Source organism: Hylobates moloch, unplaced genomic scaffold, assembly GCF_009828535.3.
Source record: "Hylobates moloch isolate HMO894 unplaced genomic scaffold, HMol_V3 SCAFFOLD_5, whole genome shotgun sequence".
Taxonomy (NCBI): Eukaryota; Metazoa; Chordata; class Mammalia; order Primates; family Hylobatidae; genus Hylobates; species Hylobates moloch.
In genome coordinates this window covers 104,702,106-104,728,028 of record NW_026652280.1, presented here as the reverse complement: position 1 = coordinate 104,728,028, position 25,923 = coordinate 104,702,106, and the positions used below count along the sequence as shown (strand labels likewise).

The 25,923-nt window shown below is 51.2% G+C and overlaps 2 protein-coding genes across 10 annotated transcripts in view; both read left to right on the top strand.

Annotated features, from left to right (window-relative positions):
• Positions 1-15,414, top strand: part of TARS2 (threonyl-tRNA synthetase 2, mitochondrial) — a 34,019-nt gene extending 18,605 nt beyond the window's left edge. For 2 of the 5 annotated variants that reach the window (XM_032154796.2, XM_032154791.2), the window contains 11 exons: positions 3,917-4,063; positions 4,245-4,343; positions 4,965-5,182; positions 5,931-6,093; positions 6,326-6,463; positions 6,645-6,722; positions 11,955-12,055; positions 12,251-12,352; positions 12,525-12,597; positions 13,522-13,636; positions 14,751-15,414. In XM_032154796.2, coding sequence (XP_032010687.1) covers positions 3,917-4,063; positions 4,245-4,343; positions 4,965-5,182; positions 5,931-6,093; positions 6,326-6,463; positions 6,645-6,722; positions 11,955-12,055; positions 12,251-12,352; positions 12,525-12,597; positions 13,522-13,636; positions 14,751-14,899 — 1,383 coding nt within the window. In that variant the 3' untranslated portion in view covers positions 14,900-15,414. Of the gene's footprint in view, positions 1-3,916; positions 4,064-4,244; positions 4,344-4,964; positions 5,183-5,930; positions 6,094-6,325; positions 6,464-6,644; positions 6,723-11,954; positions 12,056-12,250; positions 12,353-12,524; positions 12,598-13,521; positions 13,637-14,676 lie in introns of all 5 variants that reach the window. The other 3 variants (XM_058439334.1, XM_032154794.2, XM_032154795.2) reach the window with 3 other exon arrangements.
• A 39-nt stretch (positions 15,415-15,453) lies between these two features.
• ECM1 (extracellular matrix protein 1) lies at positions 15,454-21,365 on the top strand. Of its 5 annotated transcripts, none has more exons than XM_032154798.2 (11): positions 15,454-16,099; positions 17,349-17,399; positions 17,479-17,580; positions 17,745-17,825; positions 17,925-18,005; positions 18,336-18,389; positions 18,700-19,022; positions 19,282-19,656; positions 20,175-20,395; positions 20,550-20,637; positions 21,063-21,365. In XM_032154798.2, exons 1-11 carry the CDS (start codon positions 16,030-16,032, stop codon positions 21,291-21,293), a joined length of 1,677 nt encoding a protein of 558 aa, XP_032010689.1. In that variant the 5' UTR covers positions 15,454-16,029; the 3' UTR covers positions 21,294-21,365. The 5 variants fall into 5 exon arrangements, with proteins under 5 accessions (XP_032010689.1, XP_032010688.1, XP_032010690.1 ...); XM_032154797.2 differs by having other exon boundaries at positions 18,333-18,389; XM_032154799.2 differs by lacking the exon at positions 18,336-18,389 and having other exon boundaries at positions 15,455-16,099.
• The last annotated feature ends 4,558 nt before the right edge of the window (positions 21,366-25,923 follow it).

Genomic DNA, 25,923 nt, shown 5'->3' with positions numbered 1-25,923 from the left:
AGTTTGAGACCAGCCTGGCCAATATGGTGAAACCCCATCTCTACTAAAAATACAAAAATTAGCTGGGTGTGGTGGCGCACACCTGTAGTCCTAGCTGCTCGGGTGGCTGAGACAGGAGAATCGCCTGAACCTGGGAGGCAAAGGTTGTAGTGAGCCAAGATTGCACTACTGCACTTCAGCCTGGCCAACAGAGCAAGACTCCATCTCAAAAAAAAAAAAAAAAATTCCTGTTTTCACTGGGATGAGCAGGAGAATCAGAAGGTGATACTTTCTGTCGGCACCTCCCTTTTTTTTTTTTTTTTTGAGAACGAGTCTCTTGGTCACCCAGGCTGGAGTGCAGTGGCGTGATCTCGGCTCACTGCAAGCTTCGCCTCCTGGATTCAAGCAATTCTTCTGCCTCAGCCTCCCGAGTAGCTGGGATAATAGGCATGCACCACCATGCCCAGCTACTTTTTATATTTTTAGTACAGACAGGGTTTCACCATGTTGGCCAGGGTGATCTCAAGTGATCTTCCCTCCTCAGCCTCCCATAGTGCTGGGATTACAGGCATGAGCCACTGAGCCTGGCCCTGTAAGCCCTTTCTTTACTCTCATAAGCTGAGTGGGGAATACAGGAGAAAGAAACTTTGTCCCCACATTCTAAAAACCCCAGTTTGATGGCACATACTGGACAGCCTGCTAGGGCCCAGAAGCCAATTCAGATGCCCTAATATGACGTCAATATTAAGGGAGGTGGAGCAGGAGGGTGTGAGCAAACTGGATGGGTCATACAGGGAAGGGTCATAGAGAGAGGGGGCATCGTCCAGGAGGAACATGAACACCATTTGACAGGCACAGGGAGAATACCTTTAGTGAAGGGCATGCTTTTTATGAAAATACTGTCCTGCATGGTGGCTCACGCCTATAATCCCAGCACTTTGGGAAGCTGAGGTGAGTGGACCACCTGAGGTTGGGAGTTCGAGACCAGCCTGACCAACATGGAGAAGCCCCATCTCTACTAAAAATACAAAATTAACTGGGCGTGGTGTCACATGCCTGTAATCCCAGCTACTTTCGAGGCTAAGGCAGAAGAATCGCTTGAACCTGGGAGGTAGAGGTTGTGGCTATCCAAGATCGTGCCATTGCACTCCAGCCTGGGCAACAAGAGCAAAACTCTGTCTCAAAAAAAAAAAAAAAAAAAAAGAAAATACTGTTCTGGACAAGATGAGTTACTAGATGGAATGGGATGAGTTACAAGGGAGCAAGGGGAAATGCAGATGTGTAGAGCAAAAAGCTCTGAACTTAGGCTGGGCATGGTGGCTCATGCCTATAATCCCAGCACTTTGGGAGGCCAAGGTGGGTGGATCACTTGAGATCAGCCTGGCCAACATAGCAAAACCCCATGGCAGGGTGGCCTTGGGTAAATCTTACTTATTTTCCCCATCTATAAAATGAGGCTATTAATTCCTTTTTGTCCTACCAGTAAATTCACTCCATAAAGATAATGAAAACCAGGCCAGGCATGGTGGCTCACACCTGTAATCCCAGCACTTTGGGGAGGCTGAGGCAGGCGGATCACTTGAGGTCAGGAGTTGGAGACCAGCCTGGCCAACATGGTGAAACCCTGTCTCCCTGTCTGTACTAAAAATACACAAATTAGCTGGGTGTGCTGGCCTACGCCTGTAATCCCAGCTACGAAGAAGGCTGAGGCAGGAGAGTCACTTGAACTCTGCCGGGAGGCAGAGGTTGCAGTGAGCTGAGATTGTGCCACTGCATTCCAGCCTGGGCCACAGAGCAAGACAATGTCTCAAAAAAAAAAAAAAAAAAAAAAGATAAAACCAACTAATCAACTAATGCAGGAGAAAGGAAAAGTTAAAAAGTGCTGTAAAATATAGACTGTCGGCCAGGTGCAGTGGTTCACACATGTAATCCCAACACTTTGGGAGGCCAAGTTGGGCGGATCACTTGAGCTCAGGAGTTCAAGACCAGCCTGGCGAACATGGTGAAACCTTGTCACTACTAAAAATAAAAAATTAGCTGGGCATGGTGGCATGCACTGTAGTCCTAGCTACTCCAGAGGCTGAGGCAGGAGAATTGCTTGAACTGGGAGGCAGAGGTTGCAGTGAGCCAAGATCGCACCACTGCACTCCAGCCTGGGCAACAGAGTGAGACTCTGTTTCAAAAAATATACATATAGGGGATGGGCGTGGTGGCTTACGCCTGTAATCCCAACACTTTGGGAGGCTGAGGCGGGTGAATCACGAGGTCAGGAGATCAAGACCATCCTGGCTAACACGGTGAAACCCCGTCTCTACTAAAAATACAAAAAATAGTCGGGTGTGGTGGCGGTGGCCTGTAGTCCCAGCTACTTGGGAGGCTGAGGCAGGAGAATGGCGTGAACCCAGGAGGCGGAGCTTGCAGTGAGCCACGATCGCGCCACTACACTCCAGCCTGGGTGACAGATATATATGTACACACACACGTATAGACTGTTTCTCATTAGTACTGTTTAACAGTTTTATTTTATTTTATTTTTATTTTTTTGAGACTGAGTCTTGCTCTGTTGCCCAGGCTGGAGTGCAGTGGCCCGATCTCGGCTCACTGCAACCTCTACCTGCCAGGTTCAAGTGATTCTCCTGCCTCAGCCTCCTGAGTAGCTGGGATTACAGGCACGTGCCACCACGCCTGGCTAATTTTTGTATTTTTAGTACAGACAAGGTTTCACCATGTTGGTCAGGCTGGTCTTAAACTCTTGACCTTGTGATCCACCCACCTCAGCCCCCCAAAGTGCTGGGATTACAGGCATGAGCCACTGCGCCCGGCCTCTCATTAGTACTTTTTTGTTTGTTTATTTGTTTGTTATTTTTTGAGATGGAGTCTCGCTCTGTCGCCCAGGCTGGGGTACAGTGGCGCGATCTCGGCTCACTGCTAGCTCCGCCTTCTGGGTTCATGCCATTCTCCTGCCTCAGCCTCCCGAGTAGCTGTGACTACAGGCACCCACCACCACACCCAGCTAATTTTTTTGTATTTTTAGTAGAGACGGGGTTTCACCATGTTAGCCAGGATGGTCTCGATCTCCTGACCTCGTGATCAGCCGGCCTCAGCCTCCCAAAGTGCTGGGATTACAGGTGTGAGCCACCGCCCCCGGCTCATTAGTACTGTTAAAGGAGAGAGCAGGCAGAGGCTTTTGGATTTCATGTGGCCAGGAATGGGATATGGTATAGAAGACTGACTTTTCTTTTTTTTTTTTTTTTTTTTTTTTTTTTGAGACGGAGTCTTTCTCTGTCCCCCAGGCTGGAGTGCAGTGGCGCGATCTCGGCTCACCGCAACCTCCACCTCCTGGGTTCACGCCATTCTCCTGCCTCAGCCTCCCGAGTAGCTGGGAATACAGGCGCCCGCCAACACGCCCGGCTAATTTTTTGTGTTTTTAGTAGAGACGGGGTTTCACCGTGTTAGCCAGGATGGTCTCGATCTCCTGACCTCGTGATCCGCCCGCCTCAGCCTCCCAAAGTGCTGGGATTACAGGCTTGAGCCACCGCGCCCGGCTGAAGACTGACTTTTCTAGCAGCTGTATAGGATATTGATAAATGGAGGAATAGACTGACATTTGACCAGAGCTTATGGTTACTCCGCTAAGCAATCATTGATTAGAATGGGAAGAAACTAAGTAAAGGGGTAATAAGAACGGGGAGAAAAAGAGATGGCAAGGTAAGGTTAGGTCTGACCAGGTTGTATGTAGGAATTAAGAGTCAGGCAATTTCAACACTGTAATCTAGAAGAAGGGTGTCTATAGGATGGAGGTGTTCATCCTACTGGTGGGATTGTTGTCAAGAGGCATACCTGTGACACTTAACACTGAGAGTATCATATGAGTCTTGAAAAAGGTTGGGGGCCTTCAGTCCTCATCTTTCCTTTGATCCCCTATGTCCTCACACAGAACTCGTCATCCTTATGGAGGTCTTCAGGGGCCCCAGAGACACTGCAGAGAGTGTCAGGGATTTCCTTCCCCACAACAGAATTGCTCAGGGCCTGGGAAGCATGGAGGGAGGAAGCAGAATTGCGGGACCACCGGCGCATTGGGAAGGTACAGAGATTGGGAAGATAGGGAGGGATGGTGATAAGGGTTGGAGAGAGATGACAGAACCTGATTATGAAATTGGGAGCAGATTCAGTCACACAGACTGAGCAGCCCCGTCAGTTGTTCTGAGTTCCAAAGCCACCTCCTTGCCCTTGAAGTGACCTAATATTGCTATTCCTGACCCCAGGAACAGGAGCTCTTCTTCTTCCATGAACTGAGCCCTGGGAGCTGCTTCTTCCTGCCACGAGGGACAAGGGTGTATAACGCACTAGTGGCGTTTATCAGGGTAAGGGGACCCAGGTCTAGAGGAAAGAAGACCAGGAAGGGGCTGAGGGACTAGAAGAAGCTAAGGTGTTTGTGTTAAAAGATGGGGGTTGGGGCCGGGCACAGTAGCTCACATCTATAATCCTAGCACTTTCAGAGGCTGAGCCGTGCAGATCACCTGAGGTTGGGAGTTCGAGACCAGCCTGGCCAACATGGCAAAACCCCGTCTCTACTAAAACAAATACAAAAAATTAGCCGGTGTGGTGGCAGCGCCTGTAGTCCCAGCTATTGGGGAGGCTGAGGCAGGAGAATCCCTTGAACCCAGGAAGGGGAGTTTGCAGTGAACTGAGATCGAGCCACTTCACTCCAGCCTGGGTGATACAGTGAGACTCCGTCTCGAAGAGAAAAAAAAAGGCGGCGGGGGGTGGTTTGGAATCATAAACATAAATATTGAAAGTGCTGGTGACCTTTAATACTACAATTGTGTGGTCTGCAGTTGGGGAGCATAGAGATGGGACCTGGTATTAATAGGTTGTGGTTGCAATCAGCATGGCCTGAGGGCCCAGGAAGATCACACAGCTGACACCCTACCTGCTTTCCTTCCAGTTACTCTGACCTTCCATGTCTATACCCTCCTCTCCAGGCTGAGTATGCCCGTCGTGGTTTCTCCGAGGTGAAAACTCCCACACTGTTTTCTACGAAACTCTGGGAACAGTCAGGGCACTGGGAGCATTATCAGGAAGACATGTTTGCCGTGCAGCCCCCAGGCTCTGACAGGCCTCCCAGCTCCCAGAGTGACGATTCTACCAGGCATATCACAGATACACTCGCCCTCAAGCCTATGAACTGCCCTGCACACTGGTAAGCTGGGAGCTAGGGTTACAATCAGGTTGCTAAGTATTAAATAATAGAAACCACCTTTGGGCCGGGCATGGTGGCTCATGCCTGTAATCCCAACACTTTGGGAGGCCGAGGAGGGCGGATCACCTGAGGTCAGGAGTTTGAGACCAGCCTGACCAACATGAAGAAACTCTGTCTCTACTAAAAATACAAAAAATTAGCCGGGCATGGTGGTGGGCGCCTGTAGTCGCAGCTACTCAGGAGGCTGAGGCAGGAGAATGAGGTGAACCCAGGAGGCGGAGCTTGCAGTGAGCCGAGATCGCGCCACTGCACTCCAGCCTGGGTGACAGAGCAAGACTCCATCTCAAAAAAAAAAAAAAGCACCTTGGAAAGAGTACTGGGACACCTGATTTGAGCCTACAATCTTCCCCCTAGCTAACCATGTGAATTTGGGAAACTCATTTTACCTCTTTAGGTCTCAGTCTCCTTAAAGTTGCTATCTAAGGCTCCTCCTTCAGCTCAGTGACCATCACAGAACAGGGAAACGGTAAACGATGTCTGTTATTGTGTTACTGAGAAATCCACTTTTGAACCTCAGGGCTCAGACTGTGATGAGTGGGATTGACAGGACTCAGTGGGAGGATGTGCTGAGGCTGGAGAGGGCTATAGCAGATGGTTCAGAGAAAGTAGGCAAGCAGATTGGGTGGAGGAGCAGTCTTCAGAGGCTAGTCCTCCCTATGGCCCTGACCCCTCTGCACCCCAACCTCAGCCTGATGTTCGCTCACCGGCCCAGATCCTGGTGGGAACTGCCCCTGCGACTAGCTGACTTTGGGGCTCTACACCGGGCCGAAGCCTCTGGTAGTCTGCGGGGACTGACCCGACTGCGGTGCTTCCAGCAGGATGACGCTCACATCTTCTGTACAACAGATCAGGTGGCCTTTCCCTGGCTCCACCAAAGCTTTTCTAAACCACCTTTCTTTCTCCCTATGAACCTGCAAACCCCTGATCTTTATTTGCCCCCTGTATGTACTATAATTCAGCTACATTCTACCCCTAGCTTGCTTCTGCTTCCTCTCTGTTTTTGCCCTTTGTTTTCCTCAAACTGCCAGCATCCCTGATCTCTAGCTGGCTCACAGCTCACTGACCCTTATTTCCTGCCCCTAGCTGGAAGCAGAGATCCAAAGCTGTCTTGATTTCCTCCGTTCCGTCTATGCCGTTCTTGGCTTCTCCTTCCGCCTGGCACTGTCCACCCGGCCATCTGGCTTCCTGGGGGACCCCTGCCTTTGGGACCAGGCCGAACAGGTGAGTAGGAGGCAGAGAAATAGAGGCAGATAAACCACTCTCTGGTGGGAAGGAGTGGAGAATACAGTAATCAGGGTTCTCAGAGGCATCTAGTGAGTGGGTCATTTGTTGGGGACTGACCGGATGTGGTGCTTTTGAAGTCTAAGATGATGTATTCCACTCTTGTCTCATTGCTTCAAAGGTCCTTAAACAGGCCCTGAAGGAATTTGGAGAACCCTGGGACCTCAACTCTGGAGATGGTGCCTTCTATGGACCTAAGGTAAGCTTGGGACCCTGGTTAGTGTTGTATTTATTTATTTTTTGCTTTGTTTTAGTAAATATTTAATAGATACAAAGAATTTTTTTTTTTTTTTGAGACAGTCTCACTCCGTCACCCAGGCTAGAATGCAGTGGCATGATCTCAGCTCACTGCAACCTCCAGCTCCCTGGTTCAAGCAATTCCCCTGCCTCAGCCTCCCGAGTAGCTGGGATTACAGGTGCACGCCACCACACCCAGCTAATTTTTTTGTATTTTTAATAGAGATGGGGTTTCACCATGTTGGCCTGACTGGTCTTGAACTCCTGACCTCAGGCAGTCTACCCCCACTCAGCCTCCCAAAGTGCTGGGATTACAGGCGTGAGCCACCGCACCCGGCCACAAAGAAATATTTTAAACTTACGTGGGATATAAAGAAAAACAATATACTTTCTACCCTCTTGGCATTTGCAATCTAGTGAGGGCTGTTGAAGGTAAATAGGCCATATCAGTGCTGCAAGATCTGTGCTGTGTAGGTACCAAGAGAGCACATTAATTGGGGTTAGCATTGCTCAGGGAGGTTACAAAAGGTGTCCTGCAGGAATCACTTTCCAATCTGAAAGGTGAGTGTTGACCAAGTAAAGATGTGTTTCAGGAGGGAACAGTGTAGGCAGAGGCTGGGGACAGGGATAAAAACTCATGGCAGACCAATCTGGGCAACACAGGGAGACCCTGTGTCTACCAAAAAAAAAAAAATTAGCCAGGTGCAGTGGCTTGTGCCTGTGGTCCCAGCTACTCAGCAGGCTGAGATGGGAGGATCACCTGAGCCCAGGAGGTAGAGGCTGCAGTGAGCTGAGATTGCTCCCCACTGCACTCCAGCCTGGGTGATAGAGTGAGACCCTGTCTCAAAAAAAAAAGAAGTCAAGGGGAAAAAAGGACTGAAAAGTGTCCACTGGATTTAGTAAAAAGGCTGCTGGATTTTAAAGGACCATTTTCAGTAAAGTAAGGCCTGAGGGTGGAGTTAGAAGGTGAATAAATGAGGCCTGTGTGGTGGCTAATGCCTGTAATCCCAGCACTTTGGGAGGCCGAGGTGCGTGGATCACTTGAGGTCAGGAGTTCGAGACCAGCCTGGCCAATGTGGCAAAACCCCATCTCTACTAAAAACATAAAAATTGGCCGGGTAACGTGTTAGGACACACCTGTAGTCCCAGCTACTCAGTAGCCTGAGGCAGGAGAATCACTGAACCTGGGAGGCGGAGGTTGCAGTGAGCCAAGATCACACCACTGTACCCTAGCCTGGGCAACAGAGCAAGACTCCGTCCCAAAAAAGTAAAAATAAAACAGGCCAGGTGTGGTGGCTCACGCCTATAATCCCAGCACTTTGGGAGGCTGAGGCAGGTGGATCACCTGAGGTCAGGGGTTTGAGACCCCGTCTCTACTAAAAATACAAAAATTAGCCCAGCGTGGTGACGCGCACCTGTAAACCCAGGAGGCGGAGGTTGCAGTGAGCCGAGGTCACACCATTGCACTCCAGCCTGGGCGACAGAGTGAGGCTCCTTCTCAAAAAAATAATAATAAAATGAAAGATAAAATAAATGCTATGATGAGAGGAAGTTTATTTGGAGGGAGAAGTTGAATTTATAAAAGAAGTTGTTGTAAAGGGAAGTTCCTGGAGAGGTTTAAGGTAGGATTGAGAAGCCTTCATAGAAGGGATCACCATTGCCATTGTACCCAGGGTGGAAGGAAAGGCTGAAGGTAGCTGCAAGGAAGTTTATAGGCATGGTAACAGGAAGTTGAGGCTCTTCCCATCCCATGGTATCAATTATCTGAATTCTTCATGAGGCAGGATCATTTACTTAAATGAGAGTGGAGAAGAAGAGAGTTGTCAGTGAGGGGGCTGAAGATATGAAGAAAAGGCTGTGCGCAGTGGCCACCTCTTGTAATCCCAGCACTTAGGGAGGCTGAGCTGAGAGGATCACTTGAATCCAGGAGTTTGACACCAGACTGGGCAACATAGTAAGAGGGCAACATAGTAAAACCTCGTCTCTAGAAAAAAAATTTTTTTTTTTTTTTTTTTTTTTTTGAGACTGTGTCTCGCTCTGCTGCCCAGGCTGGAGTGCAGTGGCTCAATCTTGGCTCACTGCAAGCTCCGCCTCCCAGGTTCATGCCATTCTCCTGCCTCAGCCTCCGAAGTAGCTGGGACTATAGGCACCCACCACCATGCCTGGCTAATTTTTTTGTATTTTTTTTTTTTTTTTTGAGACGGAGTCTCGCTCTGTCGCCCAGGCTGGAGTGCAGTGGCGCGATCTCGGCTCACTGCAAGCTCCGCCTCCCGGGTTCACGCCATTCTCCTGCCTCAGCCTCTCCGAGTAGCTGGGACTACAGGCGCCCGCCACCACGCCCGGCTAATTTTTTTGTATTTTTAGTAGAGACGGGGTTTCACCGTGGTCTCGATCTCCTGACCTCGTGATCCGCCCGCCTCGGCCTCCCAAAGTGCTGGGATTACAAGCGTGAGCCACCGTGCCCGGCGTATTTTTTTTTTTAGTAGTTAGGGAGTTTCACCGTGTTAGCCAGGATGGTCTCGATCTCCTGACCTCATGATCCGCCCGCCTCAGCCTCCCAAAGTGCTGGGATTACAGGCATGAGCCACTGCGCCTGGCCATCTCTACAAAAAATTTAAAACAAATTTTAAAATTAGCTGGATGTGATGGTGGGCACCTGTAGTCCCAGCTACTCAGGAGGCTGAGGTGGGAGGATCACTTGAGCCCAGGATTTTGAGGCTGCATGAGCTATGATCAAGGCACCGCACTCTAGCTTGGGTAACAGAACAAAACCCTGTCTCAATAAAATAAATAAATAAAAAGATACAGAGAGAAAGGAAATTACTCAAAAACTGTTATATAGCTAAAATCTTTTTTTTGTTTGTTTTGTTTTATTTATTTATTTTTATATATATTTTTTGAGACCGAATTTTGCTCTGTCGCCCAGGTTGGAGTGCAGTGGCGCAATCTCAGCTCACTGCAACCTCCGCCTCCCGGGTTCAAGCGATTCTCCTGCCCCAGCCTCCCGAGTAGCTGGGATTACAGGCATGTACCACCACGCCCAGCTAATTTTTGTATTTTTTAGTAGAGATGGGGTTTCACCATGTTGGCCAGGCTGGTCTTGAACTCCCAACCTCAGGTGATCTACCCACCTTGGCTTCCCAAAGTGGTGGGATTATTACAGGCATGAGCCATCTTGCCCAACCTTTTTCTTTATTGTTTTTTTTTTTTTTTTTTTTTTTTTTTTGAGACAGACTCTTGCTCCATTGCCAGACTGAAGTGCAGTGGCGGATCTTGGCTCACTGCAACCTCCACCTCCCTGGTTCAAGTGATTCTCTTGCCTCAGCCTCCCGAGTATCTGGGACTACAGGTGTGCACCACCATGCCCAGCTAATTTTTATTTTTTTATTTTTTTGAGGCGGAGTTTTACTCTATCGCCCAGGCTGGAGGGAAGTGGCACAATCTCGGCTCACTGCAACCTCCACCTCCTGGGTTCAAGTGATTCTCCTACCTCAGCCTCCCCAGTAGCTGGGATTATAGGCACCCACTACCACACCAGCTAATTTTTGTATTCCTATTTTTAGTAGTCGGGGTTTCACCATGTTGGCCAGGCTGGTCTCGAACTCCTGACCTCAGGTGGTCCACCTACCTCGGCCTCCCAAAGTGCTGGGATTACAGGAGTGAGCCATGTGCCTTGCCTGGCTAAAATCTTTTGAGTACTCAAAGTTGCTGTTGACTGTGTTGGGGTCTTTTATTCAGGTAACATGTGTATTCTCATTTTTATGTCCCAAGTGTCTATTCCAGCATATGGTATTTAGCTGCTTCAATAAGTAGTTAGTAAATTAAAATACTAACAGTAATGAAAGTTTGTCTTCTGATTTATTTCAGCAATAATAGTAGGCAAATAAAATATCTTTATTACTAAGAAAAAAATTGAGAGAGGCTAAATAATGTGCTTAAGGTTACAGAGATAACAGTCATAAAGTGCATAAAGTGTGTATTATGTTGAATCAGTCTAATAAGTTGCTGGCTAAGATACTGCTATAAAAAGAGAGAGCAAAAAGCTGGAAAATCCCTGAGGAGAACAGAGCATAGAGCTTATTAGGGCAACTCAAAGGATTGCTGGCAGCAGACAGGGACCAGCTGAATCTCAAAATACTGACTTCCATGGTGGCATCAATCTCTGCATTTGCATCTATGTGGTTTGTGATATATTGGGCAGCACTGAGCAGTTCTCTTGCAGGGCCAAAGATGTAGGAGGCTAAGGTGCAGAAGAACAATGGATGGTACAAGGGGAACTAGGGAAAATGGTACAGCCTCATGGGATAAGAAACAAAGGTGGGAGGGGCCTGAAGATGGGAGAGAAAAAGAGGAGTTAAAGAACCTGTGGGTTGAAGTGCCGTTAATAGGAATAATTGTCATGGCTGGGTGTGGTGGCTCACACCCATAATCCCAGCACTTTGGGAGGCTGAAGTGGGCAGATTACTTGAGATCAGGAGTTTGAGACCAGCCTGGCCAACATGGTGAAACCCCATCCCTACTGAAAAAAAAAATACACACATATATATATGTGTATACACACACACACACACACACACACACACACACACACACACACATACATACATATATATATATATATGTTAGCTGGGCGTGGTGGCATGTACCTGTAGTCCCAGCTACTCAGGAGGCTGAGGCAGGAGAATTGCTTGAACCCAGGAGGCGGAGGCTGCAGTGAGCTGAAATTGTGCCACTGCACTCATGTCAGGGTGACAGAGTGAGACTTTGTCTCAAAAAAAAAGGAATAATTGTCAGACCTGGCTGACCAAGAGACAGTAATCAGAGTAGGGTGTCTGTTGGACAGTTTCAGAGGTACAGCCATTGGGGGAGATGACAAGATAAAGGGTGTAGCCATAGATGGGTGGTGGTGAAGATCTCTGAGATGAGGAGCTCAAGGAATTGAGAGGCCAGGGTGAGGACATCAGGTAATATTATAACACCATTATTAAGTGGAGAGAGCTGCTGAGAACTACTGCCAGAGTGAGTTGAGTAGAGTGAAGTGGAGGGGTAGCATATGATAGAGCTGGGTGACATGATGAGGGTAGTAGCCCGGGATGAGCGTAGGTTAAAGGGTGGGATGGCACAGGTAATGGAGGATAGTGGTTCTGGTTAGTGCTTCTGGGTTATCTCGTGCCTTCCCATCTGTTTCCTGTAGATTGACGTGCACCTCCACGATGCCCTGGGCCGGCCACATCAGTGTGGGACAATTCAGCTTGACTTCCAACTGCCCCTGAGATTTGACCTCCAGTATAAGGGGTATAAAACCTTGCCCTATCCTCTTTTCCCTTGACAGTGCATGGAATAAGTCCTTCTGCCTTTGGCCCTAAAAACTAAACCCTCCACACCCTCTCCTGCCAGAGCTGAATATTTCTTAAAAACTGGAAGGTGATCTTGGGTACATAATTCGTGATACTTCCACCATTCCATCCACCCCCCCTTCTTCCTTTCAAGGCAAGCGGGTGCCCTGGAGCGTCCAGTCCTCATTCACCGAGCAGTGCTCGGTTCCGTGGAAAGACTGTTGGGAGTGCTGGCAGAAAGCTGCGGAGGGAAATGGTGAGACCTCTGACCTGGATTTCTGTTCTGGCCCCAGACCGGATAGTTATGCTCCAGATCCTGTCCCCCTTCATATGCTAGCCTCTTTCCTTCTCAAATCTGCTCCATACAACCACACTTCTGGCCAGAACCAGAGTGACTAATTTGCCATCACCTGTTCTTTCCCAACCAGGCCACTGTGGCTGTCCCCGTTCCAGGTGGTGGTCATCCCTGTGGGGACTGAGCAAGAGGAGTATGCCAGGGAGGTAAGGAGTTGAGGCAAGGGAGGGGCAGAAGCAGGTCCAGTAGAGAGTCTGGTGCCCTGAAGTGGGCAGGAAGAGGCCGCAGGGGTGGTGGAGGAAGGAGCACAGCCCTCGGAGCCACAAGACTGGGCTCGAGTGGCTGCTGTCCTAGATGCTGGAAATCCTGTATCTAAAATATGTGACTAATGCCTACCTTGTAGAGATGTATGAAAATTAAACAAATTAACAAATATTGAAAGTCGCCAAAAGAGCACTTGGCACAAAACTGGGATTGAGTACACAGTTTTATTTTTCCTTTCTTTTCTTTTTTTTTTTTTTTTGAGACGGAGTCTCACTGTGTCACCCGGGCACCCAGGCTGGAGTGCAGTGGCGCAATCTCGGCTCACTGCAAGCTCCACCTCCCGGGTTCACGCCATTCTCCTGCCTCAGCCTCTCCGAGTAGCTGGGACTACAGGCGCCCGCCACCACGCCCGGCTAATTTTTTTGTATTTTTAGTAGAGACAGGGTTTCACCATGGTCTCGATCTCCTGACCTCGTGATCCGCCCGCCTCGGCCTCCCAAAGTGCTGGGATTACAAGCGTGAGCCACCGCGCCCGGCTATTTTTCCTTTCTAGAGAGAATTGAGGATATGGATGGTACCAGAGTTGAACAGCTGGTTGGGTAGAGCAGTGGCTAGAAGGCAAAGTCCAGGGAATAACTGGGGGGGTCATCTCCAGTAGGAGGCAGAAAGGTTGTGGGGTTGGGGATGAATTGGGAGGAGGCCTCAATGTGGAGATGAAATGGGGAGAGGTTGCTGGTGAGAAGTGGAGAACCCCGAGGCAGGGAAAGGAGGAACAGATGGGGGCATTGAGGGAAAAGAGCATCAGACTGTTCTAGCTCCTCAACTTTCCAGTAAATTAACTTCCTGTCACCAAACCTCTGATGCAGGCACAGCAGAGCCTGCAGGCTGCAGGACTTGTCAGTGACCTGGATGCAGACTCTGGACTGACCCTCAGCCGGAGAATCCGCCAGGCCCAGCTTGCCCACTACAATTTTCAATTTGGTAAGCTGAACCTCAGAGCCAATGTTCTCCCACCTGCCGTCTGCATTCTTGCTGTTAATTTACCAAGTCTGGTAATGCATATTTGGGTTAATTGAGGCTCATTACCTGAGCAGCTAGGAGCCAGGATTCAGGACACCTGACTCATTTGGGCCCTGTGTTCCTTCACATTGCCCTGCCCTCCCCATAACCACTTCTGACCCTCAAAATAGTTTTCCTCTTTTTAACTCCACTGTAGCTGTTGGTGTCTGTTAGGTTAATTACCCAAGGGAGCATCAGAGAGAAAGGGATGGGAGGGTTAATACGGTGTTAATTACCCTTGTTTATTTTAGACCTAGATGGAATCAGCCCTAAGGGATGAGGAGAGAGGCCTTAGAGAGAAAATTCTGGCACTGCCGTGCTTCCTTTTTCATTTTCCAGGGTTCAGAGCTCTATCTCAAAGGCAAGGAGCAGAAACTCCTCAGCCTGATTCTTGAGTTTTGCACACCCCACTCGCCCCACAAGCACCCAGAGCAAGCTGTGCCACAATCCCAGGGACTTGCACATGGCCCCTTTCCCTCCCTTACCGCCCAGTCAGCCCCTGCATACATCCTCCTCAGCAGAGGCCCCTCACTCTGTGAATCCAGCCCTAACAGACACCAAGAGCCAGAGTGGGACTGAAGAGAGGAAACTGTTCTAAGGGTCAGAAGTGGTTGGGGGGAGGTGGGCAGTGTGAAAGCCACACCACTCCTGCCACCTTCCCCTTCCTCTAATACCCCCTTCAGATACACACACACACACACACACACACACACACACACACACACACAGTTTCTCTCTGTGGGGTTCTGAGTGTTTGTCTTTCTTTGCTTGACCCTAATGTCTCTGACCCTGGGGCTCTTGACCAGAAGCGATAAGGCCTGCGGGGACTGAAGCACTTCCTTGTCTCCTCAGGATGAGCAGAACTGGTCATTTAGTATTAGCAGGCACAGCTGAATACTTCCTTTCTGTGAACCATATCTGGGCTCTGCTGCCACCCTTCCTAAAGATTTAGGTCTCTCAAGTTTCTGCAGAGCAAAAGAAACTATTCCATGTGGATGAATTTGCCCTGAGGTTCCCAAACTTCCTCTACCTGCAGTGGTTGGCCAGAAAGAGCAAAGTAAGAGAACAGTGAACATTCGGACTCGAGATAATCGTCGCCTTGGGGAGTGGGACTTGCCTGAGGCTGTGCAGCGACTGGTGGAGCTACAGAACACAAGGGTCCCAAATGCCGAAGAAATTTTCTGAGCCTTTGTACATAGATGAGGCAAAAACCTGCGAGAGCCATCAGCCCCTCACGTGGGAGACCCCAACCCAGCTGACAGTGTGGAGCCCCCAGAACTTCAGAACTGTGTGGAGGCACATGTCTGCTCTCCTGAAAAGAGACTTGGTTTGGGGACCCCACAAAAGGAGGGAAGCTGTAGCTGTTTGGATGTGAGGAGAGTGAAACTAAAAAAAAAATTAGGCCAGGCGCCGTGGCTCATGCCTGTAATCCCAGCACTCTGGGAGGCTGAGGTGGACAGATGATGAGGTCAGGAGATCGAGACCACCCTGCGTAACACGGTGAAACCCTGTCTCTACTAAAAATACAAAAAATTAGCCAGGCATGGTGGCACACACCTGTAGTCCCAGCTACTCAGGAGGCTGAGGCAGGAAAATCGTTTGAACCCGGGAGGTGGAGGTTGCAGTGAGCTGAGATCGCGCCACTGCACTCCAGCCTGGGTGACAGAGCGAGACTCTGTCTCTAAATAAATAAATAAATACAAACTGGAAGCTGCTGGTCATATGTCTTCATCTCTGACTCCGGAGAGGTGGGATAAAAGGATGTTCCACTTTGTCTCCCTCTTTTTTGTCCCAGAGAATTAGGGAAATTGAAAAGGGACAGTCCAGACCTCACACTGGTAGGGGAGATCCCTTGGATAGGTTTCCTGCTCCCCACTGTAAACTCCTTTGTGCCCTGTTTCCCCCAACCCCAGTTCATGAGTTGGCAGATCCCCTCTCTACAGAAGGCAGCATGTAGATGGAGAAACTGAGGCACAAACTAGGGGCTCAAACACCTCTTGCTCCTTGATTCTCTGAATCAGTTTCTCTTGAGGGTCATAAGAATGTTCTCTCATCAGTCCCATTCTTCTCAATCCTCTGAGGAGGCTTCAGGGTGACTTTGGGAGGAGTGGCTTCCAGAGGAGGAGCAGCTGGGACTGAGTCATGGCAGGAAGCTGAGGAGGGCGGGAGATCACACCAGACAATTATAAAAGAAGAGCCGGTCCTGAAGCTCACAACAGTAACAGCCACCAGACAAGCTTCAGCGGCCGGCCCTTCACATCCAGACTTGCCTGAGAGGACCCACCTCTGGGTGTCCAGTGGTCAGTTGCCCCAGAATGGGGACCACAGCCAGAGCAGCCTTGGTCTTGACCTATTTGGCTGTTGCTTCTGCTGCCTCTGAGGGAGGTGAGTTGGGGGATCAGCACTTAGGAGGGGGTCTGGGCTTGCATGGCAGGGGTCTGGGTCCAGGCATCCCAGACAGCTCATCACTAGCAGAGTCATTCTCCCTTTGGCTTCCCTTTTCTGAGCAGGCCCAAAGTGGGCCTGGGCCAGTGGAGCCTTTAACCAAGGAGGCAGAGAGCAGGGGCACAGAAGGAGAGGGGTTCCTAGAAACTGCTGCCAAAAAACACAGAATCCCAGTCAAATGGACAACTGACTGGGGGGTGGGTTCACAGAGTGAGGGTCTCCTGCTGATAAGGATGTAGGGAGGTGGCTGGTGGGAGAGGCAAGGGAGGGAAAAGCCCCCAGGCTGCTCAAAACCGGATTGCTGACCCAGCAAGCCCTGACTGACTCCCTGTCTGATTAGAGGAGTTGAGGGGTGTCCATCACAGACCCACCCTCCATCCAGCACAAACACATTCTTTATCTGCTTTGATGCCTGAACAAAACAGGAACCCCTCAATGCTATGGGTGGAAACTAAGAAAAAAAGGAAAAGAAAAGGAAAAAAACCACCCAGGGCACTCCTGTGGGAAGCTGCTGAGGATGTCAGCAAATCTGACCACTTCTCTGTGAAGCCCCATGCCATAATTCTTCCCAGCTCCTGGTCTTTTGTGTCTGCAGATCACCTACAAGTGACCCTTCCCTGTGCCTGTCCCAGTCCCCCAGGCCCTAAATTGAGACCTAAACTAAGGAGGAGCTGAGACTGGCTGAAGGGGAAGCACTCAACCTCCAGGAAGCCTCCTTAACCAAAGGCCTAAAGATGTTTCAAGGGCCTGGAGTAGGAGGGTGGGTGAAGGACGTGGATAGGGTAGGCTCCAACCAGCTCAAGGTCTAGATTTTTCCCTCTGAAAGCTAGAGACACATCCCAGCAGAGACTGGGGAGGACAACCCACAGCCCTGAGGGAAAGACGCTGGCAGAGGAAATGAGGGCCTCCCTCCCCAGTCCCGTATACCATACTCCCTTTAGGCCCAACCTCTGAGCCAGTAGAGGTGGAGCTATCAGAAAGCCACAGGCTTTCTCAGAACCCAGCTGGTCATGTCTAGGTGTGTTGGGGCTGGGAGAGTATTAGGGGACACGGGGCAGGTGAATACAGAGGGGCATCTCGTGTCTTGCTTGTCTCTCCTACACTCTTGATATCCACAGCCTCCCCATCCCTTGCTGAAGTCTAGGGAAGGCCCTCCCAGTGGCCCCTGACTTGCCCTTCTTCCCTCCAGGCTTCAAGGCTACAGGGCAGAGGCAGCTGAGGCCAGAGCACTTTCAAGAAGGTAAGAGTTTGGGGGAGCAGCATGGGATTGGGACTCCAGGAGGCATTGTGGGCTCTGATGTCTCCCCTCTTGCCTCTAGTTGGCTACGCAGCTCCCCCCTCCCCACCCCTATCCCGAAGCCTGCCCATGGATCACCCTGAAACCTCTCAGCATGGCCCTCCCTTCGAGGGACAGAGTCAAGGTAAGGTCACCACCCCATGCCCTCCTCAGTGACCCTCCAGGTTTCTAATCTGGCCTATATCCCACTTTTCAGATGGAAAGGAGGGAAGAGGCCCTCGCCCCCTCTCCCAACCCTGGCTAGGAGAAAGGGTGGGCTGCTCACACATTCCCCTCCCCCTTCTATAGTACAGCCCCCTCCCTCTCAGGAGGCCACCCCTCTCCAACAAGAAGAGCTGCTACCTGCCCAACTCCCTGCTGAAAAGGAAGGTGAGCGCTTGCCCACCCTCCCTCACCTCTATCCCACTATGGATTCTGTTGACACCAGGCTGATCCCTGCTCCTTGGTGCCCTCACCCCTATCTTGCAGTGGGTCCCCCTCTCCCTCAGGAAGCTGTCCCCCTCCAAAAAGAGCTGCCCTCTCTCCAGCACCCCAATGAACAGAAGGAAGGTAAGCAGCTCCCTCTCTTCTTTACCCACCTTTACCCCATGGCCTTCCCCGAGAGCATGGGCTTCAGGGCAGACAAGATGGTGGGCTCTGCCACTCACCAGTTATATAACCTTGGGTAAGTTACATACTTCTGCAAGCCTTTGTTTCTTCATCTGTAAAATTAAGGATATACCTGTTTTAGAAAGTTATGTGATTAAATGTGCAAAAATAGCATCTATTTTCACTTGCTTCTCTGCTGAGTTCTTCTTTGTGCATATAAACTAGCCAGGCTTTCTCTGCTAGAGATGGCCATCCCAAGATGGCTTTTGCTTACTCCTTCTACCCCAGCAGACCCACCTCTTCCATATCAGGAGGAGATAATCGTCCAATCCATGCCGAGAGAGGGTGAGTGACAGCTTTGGTCTGTCCATCCCCCTGCCTTAGTGCTCAGGACCCTGGGGAGAGGAGCAGGAAGCCCGAGCCTTGAGAAGCAGGAGGAGGTGGGGGCAAGCTGTGAGCTGACACCTTTCACACCTCGCTTCTCTTCTCCTTTCAGTTATTTTAAAAGGAAGAGCCACAAATTGTTCTTTCTCATTTCCCCTATATCCTCCCAATCCTTTCTCCTCCACCCCAGATTCTTTCAATCCTCCCAGCTCATCCAGCCTTTGTGGGTTCCTCCACATGTCCCCACTTCCCACTGTTTTCCCCATTCCAGGAATGCCAGCTCCATTTGGGGACCAGAGCCATCCAGAACCTGAGTCCTGGAATGCAGCCCAGCACTGCCAACAGGGCCAGTCCCAAGGGGGCTGGGGCCACCGGCTGGATGGCTTCCCCCCTGGGCGGCCTTCTCCAGACAATCTGAACCAAATTTGCCTTCCTAACCGTCAGCATGTGGTATATGGTCCCTGGAACCTACCACAGTCCAGCTACTCCCACCTCACTCGCCAGGGTGAGACCCTCAATTTCCTGGAGATTGGATATTCCCGCTGCTGCCACTGCCGCAGCCACACAAACCGCCTAGAGTGTGCCAAACTTGTGGTAAGGTTGGGTTCTTGATGCCGGGGGGTGTCCTTTAACCCCCAGACAGTATGTGTGTTTTAAGGGTTAGAGCACTAGGCCTGGGTCTGGAGGAACCTCAGGTCCCGTTCACTGGCCCTACCCTGGGCCTCCCCAGTGTGCCAGGGGAGCAGAGGACAACCACTGTTTCTTTTTTATCTGCCGGCCCAGGGTCCTTTCCTGGAGCCTGGGAGGAAGGCAGGAATGTGGAAAGTGGGCTGATCCTCCCCTCTTGCTCTAGTGGGAGGAAGCAATGAGCCGATTCTGTGAGGCCGAGTTCTCGGTCAAGACCCGACCCCACTGGTGCTGCACGCGGCAGGGGGAGGCTCGGTTCTCCTGCTTCCAGGAGGAAGCTCCCCAGCCACACTACCAGCTCCGGGCCTGCCCCAGCCATCAGCCTGATATTTCCTCGGGTCTGGAGCTGCCTTTCCCTCCTGGGGCACCCACATTGGACAATATCAAGAACATCTGCCACCTGAGGCGCTTCCGCTCTGTGCCACGCAACCTGCCAGCTACTGACCCCCTACAAAGGGAGCTGCTGGCACTGATCCAGCTGGAGAGGGACTTCCAGCGCTGCTGCCGCCAGGGGAACAATCACACCTGTACATGGAAGGCCGTAAGTGGGCGTCCCAGCCTCCCCGAGAGCCTGTTTGCCTGCCTGCCCATCTTCGACCTCTGATCCTGCCGGTCCATCCATCCATGTACCCCCTGCTGTGAGTGCGTCCACCCGTTCATCTGCTTGTGGCTGTCCGTCCGTCCATTGTGTTCGTCACCTGAGTCTGTTCATCTTGAGCTTCGTACTACACTTCTGGCCTCCTCCACTCATGACCCACACACGCACCTGTCTACCATCCATCCATCCGTCCAGCTCTGGCCTCACCTGACCTTCTCCATCCACTGTTCCAGCTCATCTCCCGACACCAGCTTGGAACTTCATCCAGGCTTCCACCCGTCCACCTTCCCAAGCCCACACATCAACAGTTGCCTCCTAACCCTCTACTTCTTTGCCATTCCCTTTGGGACCCTGGGGCTGGGAGCCCCTCATCTAGTTGCCAGGGACAATAAGGGAAGTCGATGGTCAGGAGAGAAGGGGCCAAGTGTCCAGCTTCTGACTTCCCTCTCTCTGGTCCACAGTGGGAGGATACCCTTGACAAATACTGTGACCGGGAGTATGCCGTGAAGACCCATCACCACTCGTGTTGCCGCCACCCTCCCAGCCCTACTCGGGATGAGTGCTTTGCCCGTCGAGCTCCTTACCCCAACTATGACCGGGACATCTTGACCATCGACATCAGTCGAGTCACCCCCAACCTCATGGGCCACCTCTGTGGAAACCAAAGAGTTCTCACCAAGCAGTAAGTCTTGCCTAGTCCTTCCCCGCTCTCTTCCTTTCCTGAAAACTTCCTTTCGGGACACGTTTGGGAAAAGCAAAATCGTGATATCCCAACCCCATCTGATGCCAGAAGATGCCCAAAGACCCTAACCCCTGCCCCTTTCACACCAACATAGTAAACATATTCCTGGGCTGATCCACAACATGACTGCCCGCTGCTGTGACCTACCATTTCCAGAACAGGCCTGCTGTGCAGAGGAGGAGGTGAGTGTGTGGAGTCTAGTCTCCAGAGGAATGCAGGGGAGGGGAGGGAAAGAGCTAGAACTGCAGGCTACCCCTTGTCTTTAGTACCTTAAACCAGCCCTCGGTTATAATGACTAGTGGGGGAGGTGTTTTTTTCTTGGTTCCAGAAAAGTCTTCACTCTGACCTGGCCTGCTCCCCATCTCCAAGTTCCTATTATGCCCTCTCTGGGCCACAAGCTTCTGGCATTTCCAGATGTACACATCTGTCAGTCACAAGGAATCCAGCTGTGCAAGGCAGGCTTTCACGCTCTCTGGGCCCCAGGAGGGGAACCAGGGAGAGAACAGTAGAAGCTGATGAAAGGGGGACTTTGGGCACCCAAGTATCTACATCTGTCCTTAGACCACCTCCCCACCCCATCATCTGTTTTCCTTTTCTCCTTCATCAGAAATTAACCTTCATCAATGATCTGTGTGGTCCCCGACGTAACTTCTGGCGAGACCCTGCCCTCTGCTGTTACCTGAGTCCTGGGGATGAACAGGTCAACTGCTTCAACATCAATTATCTGAGGAATGTGGCTCTAGTGGCTGGAGACACTGAGAACGTCAAGGGCCAGGGGGAGCAGGGCTCAACTGGAGGAACAAATATCAGCTCCACCTCTGAGCCCAAGGAAGAATGAGTCACCCCAGAGCCCTAGAGGGTCAGATGGGGGGAACCCCACCCTACCCCACCCCTTTGAACACTCATTAAACACCTCTTGGATTTGATGTCCTCATTGTCTATCTAATGTCTCACCCGCAGTGTTTTAAGTGGATCTTGGTGCCCTGGCCCAGGAGGGCACTGGTGTTTTCAGACACACCACAGACACAAACACACCCTCCTAAGCCTGCTTGTATTTCCTTCAGTACCTGGCCCCTGAGGCCCACAGCCTTGCCCCCTTCACTGAGCAGATGTTCACAGGCTGTGTGATGGGACCATAACTAAACAGCTTGACGTCACTTTGCCATCTTGAATTTATTCACATATTTTGAAAGGAGTGCCACCTTGTTAGCTAGCTATCAGGACTCAAAGAAGATATGGTTCTTGGCCTTGGTGAGCCCCCAAAATGCCACAGCCCAGCCTAACATTTTTAAAGGTTCACTTTTGATCCTTAGAATCCATGCCTTCATTCATTCAATATCCTTTTTTTTTTTCTTGAGACACAGTCTCGTTCTGTCACCCAGGCTGAAGTGCAGTGGCACGATCTTGGCTCACTGCAACTTGCAACCTCTGCCTCCTGGGTTCAAGCGATTCTCCTGCCTCAGCCTCCCGAGTAGCTGGGATTACAGGCGTGCACCAGCACACCCAGCTAATTTTTGTATTTTTAGTAGAGAAGGGTTTTCACCATGTTGGCCAGGCTCCCAAAGTGCTCAGATTACAGGCGTGAGCCACTGTGCCTGGCCAATATCCATTTATTGAACCCCTATCTATGCACACTCTGCTAGACTTGGGGATACACAACCAGAACACACACAGCCCCTGCCCTGAGGTTGTTCACTGTCCCTGAGCCTAGCAGGTGTGACAAGTGTTGTGGTACAGGGCCCCCAGCATGCTCTGAGCATGACAGGAACGTCCTGAGGTGGGAGTGGGGCTGGGGGCAGCACAGGTGCACAGGAGGGGCATTGAGGTCAGAGCTTCTCCAGTAGACAAGCAGAGGGTGTGAGGCCGGGCGCGGTGGCTCACGCCTGTAATCCCAGCACTTTGGGAGGTCAAGGTGGGCGGATCACGAGGTCAGGGTATCGAGACCATCCTGGCTAACACGGTGAAACCCCATCTCTACTAAAAATACAAAAAATTAGCCAGGCGTGGTGGCGGGCGCCTGTAGTCCCAGCTACTCGGGAGGCTGAGGCAGGAGAATGGTGTGAACCCGGGAGGCGGAGCTTGCAGTGAGCCGAGATTGCGCTACTGCACTCCAGCCTGGGCGACAGAGCCAGACTCCATCTCAAAAAAAATAAATAAATAAAAGAGAAGTAGAGGGCGTGAGCGGGCAGAGTATGCACAAGGGTCAAGGCTGAAAGAGCCTGACTTTTTGGTGGCCTTCCTCTCAGATATGGCTGGAATGATAAGCAGGAGCTCATCACTAATGCCTCACCCGCAGGGTTTTAAGTGGATCTTGGCGCCCTGGCCCAGGGGACACTGGCGTTTTCAAGCTGAGGATGTGTTCCGATTTGCCCTTTAAGAATGTCTAGGCCCGGCGCAGTGGCTCACGCTGTAATCCCAGCACTTTAGAAGGTCGAGGCGGGCGGATCACTTGAAGTTAGGAGCTCAAGATCAGCCCGACCAACATGGTGAAACCCCATCTCTACTAAATTAGCCAGGCGTGGTGGTGTCCCACTGCCAAACTACTCGGAAGGCTGACGCACGAGAATCACTTGAACCTGGGAGGTGGAGGTTACAGTGAGCCAGTATCGCACCTCTGCACTCAGCCTGGCCGACAGAGCGACTGTCTGAAAATAAAATAAAATAAAATAAATAAAATAAAATAAAATAATGTCTAGTCGGAGAGCTGGGGAGGTGGCGCGCGCCTGTAATCCCAGCCACCCAATGAGCTATGGTCTCGGCACTGCACTTCAACCTGCGAGACCCAGTCTCAAAAAGAAAAAAAAAAGTTCAGTCGGCAGCCAGCCAGGCGGGACGCTGGGAGGCCAGTTCAGAGAGTGTCGTCCCAGTACCGGAGGGAAGGAGCTGTAGCCCCCAACCTGAGTTGGACCCGAGGGTGGCGGTGACTAGGCCTCTCAAGCCCTACAAAGCTGCTCCCAGGAACCCGAGGCCTCAAGGCTGGATCTGAAAGAATCGGAATGAAGACTCGGAATGAAGAGTCCCAGGGAGACAAGTCCTGTGTGACTCCGCCGCCAGGACAACCTTCCAGAAAGCAGACTTCTCCGCCCCAGTTCTAGCGGAGACGGAGAGAGTGAACCAAGAACCATCATCTTGCGCCAGCCAGGGGCAAGCGGAGCCTCAGTTGCTCCCAAACCCACGCCCGCCTCTCCTTCCTCTCCTCCTCCACAGGATTTCGTTTATTTACTTAAGTATTTTTAGCCCAGTAGCAGTTTCCAGTACAGCGGCTCCTCAGATCTTTCGCCGGCTGTCCGCCCCACCTGTCCGTCAGCACGGGGGCCAATGAGCGGGCGAGGGCAGCGCTGTGCCCCGCCCCTGAGCCCGCAGCCCAGTCTCCGGAGCCCGGGGCTGCCTGGGCCTCCTGCCCGCCCCGCTAGTCTGGAGCTCGAGAGTGACACTGCGCATGTGCGGGCGTCATGCGCATCTTCTACGGCCTCCAAGACAGGAACCGGGGGAAGCAGGGTGAAAAGGCTGGCCCAGCTCTTCCCGTACACCCTGGTCCCACGTGTACCCTCCTGGCCTGGGTCGCCCCAGCCCACGGGGAACGGGCGGAGTCCTGGCCCGCGAAGCCTTGTCACCTGGCGGGCGAATCCGCCAGCGGAGACATGTCTTTAAAGGGGCTTTGGGCCGGGCGCGGTGGCTCATGCCTGGAATCCCAGCACTTTGGGAGGCCGAGGCGGGTGGATCACGAGGTCAGGAGTTCAAGACCAGCCTAGCCAAGAAGGGGAAAACCCGTCTGTACTAAAAATACAAAAAAAAAGTAGCCGGGCGTGGTAGCGGGCGCCTATAATCCCAGCAGTACTCGGGAGGCTGAGGCAGAGAATTGCTTGAACCCGGGAGGCGGAGGTTGCAGTGAGATCGCGCCACCGCACTCCAGCCTGGGCGAGAGAGGAGACTCTATCTCAAAAAAAAAAGTGGGGGGGGGGGGGGGGCTTTGGTCTGTGCAGGAGCTTCCCGGAGATGCTTTAGAGCTGCGTTTGCAAAGTGCAGCGCCAAATGCTGCAAAGAGAGGTGAGAGTCAGAGGCGAGGAGGACCGCGGTCCCAAACCCTAGTTTAGTCTGTCGGGGAGGAAAGGAAGGGAACCCCGAGAGCACTTGTAAACTACAGTGCTGAAAGAGGAGGAGGTACTGAATTGAGCATCAAATGCTGAGGGGTAAAGAATTCTCCCTAGGGACCAGCCAGCTATTAACTGGAAGCAGTGGGTTTGGATAGAGCCTGGAAGCACGGGTAGCATTGCTGTTAGCAATAAAAGGTGAACGTGTTAACATTCACTGCGATTCGTTGTATACACTATTAAAATATAACTGGCTCAATTCAGGGGCGGTGCGTAAAGTAAAGGAGTCAGAGCTCCTAACTATTGGAGAGGCCAGGGAAAGCTTCACAGAATTCAAGCTTGAGTAGGGTTTTGTTGGAAGGGAAGGATATACAAAGCATTGAATGTATGCAAAATTCAGCTAAAGTAAACAGTCCTTTTTGTGTTAGGCAGAGTGCTAAAAGTACTCTGGCTATAACGAAGACTACAACACCACCTTCAGGGACTTTAGCGTCTGTGGAGACTTGAACATCTAATGTTAGAAATATTCTCAGAATTCTGAGACAGCTACCTAGCCTGGCCTTCAGGGAGATCTTCCAGGAAGAGGAAATAACACAGAACGTGTGGTATATTTAAATATACCTAGCCAGGCGCAGTGGCTCACACCTGTAATCCCAGCACTTTGGGAGGTCGAGGCCAGTGGATCACCCGAGGTCAGGACTTCGAGACCAGCCTGACCAACATGGTGAAAGCCGTCCCTACTAAAAATACAAAATTAGCCAGGCGTGATGGCGCATGCCTGTAATCCCAGCTACTTGGGAGGCTGAGGCAGAAGAATTGCTTGAACCCAGGAGGCAGAGGTTGCAGTGAGCCGAGATTGTGCCATTGCACTCCAGCCTGGGTGACAGAGCCAGACTCTGTCTCAAAAAAAAAAAAAAAGGTTGAGGGCATGCTGAGGGAGGGGACTTTTTTTAAAAGCTCTTCAGGAGATAGGGTTGAGAGAACCTGTTTGCTGGTGTCTAGGATGACTACCAAGTTGGCTGTGGTAACTAAGGTAAGTGTTACAGACTGAATGTTTGTGTACCCCCAAATGCATTTGTTGAAATCCTAACCCCCAATGTGGTACCATCTATTAGGAGGTGGGGCCTTTGGGAGGTAATTAGGTCATAAGGGTGGAGCCCTCATAAATGGGATTAGTGCTCTTATAAAAGGGACCCCAGAGAGTTCTCTAGCTCTTCCTACCCTGTGAGATACAAGAAGTTGGCAGGCTGCAACCTGGCAGAGGGCCCTCACCTGAGCCTGACCATGCTGGCACATAATCTAGGACTTCTAGCCTCCAGAACTGTGAGAAATACATTTCTGCTGTTTAACCCACCCTGTCTATGGTACTTCACAGCT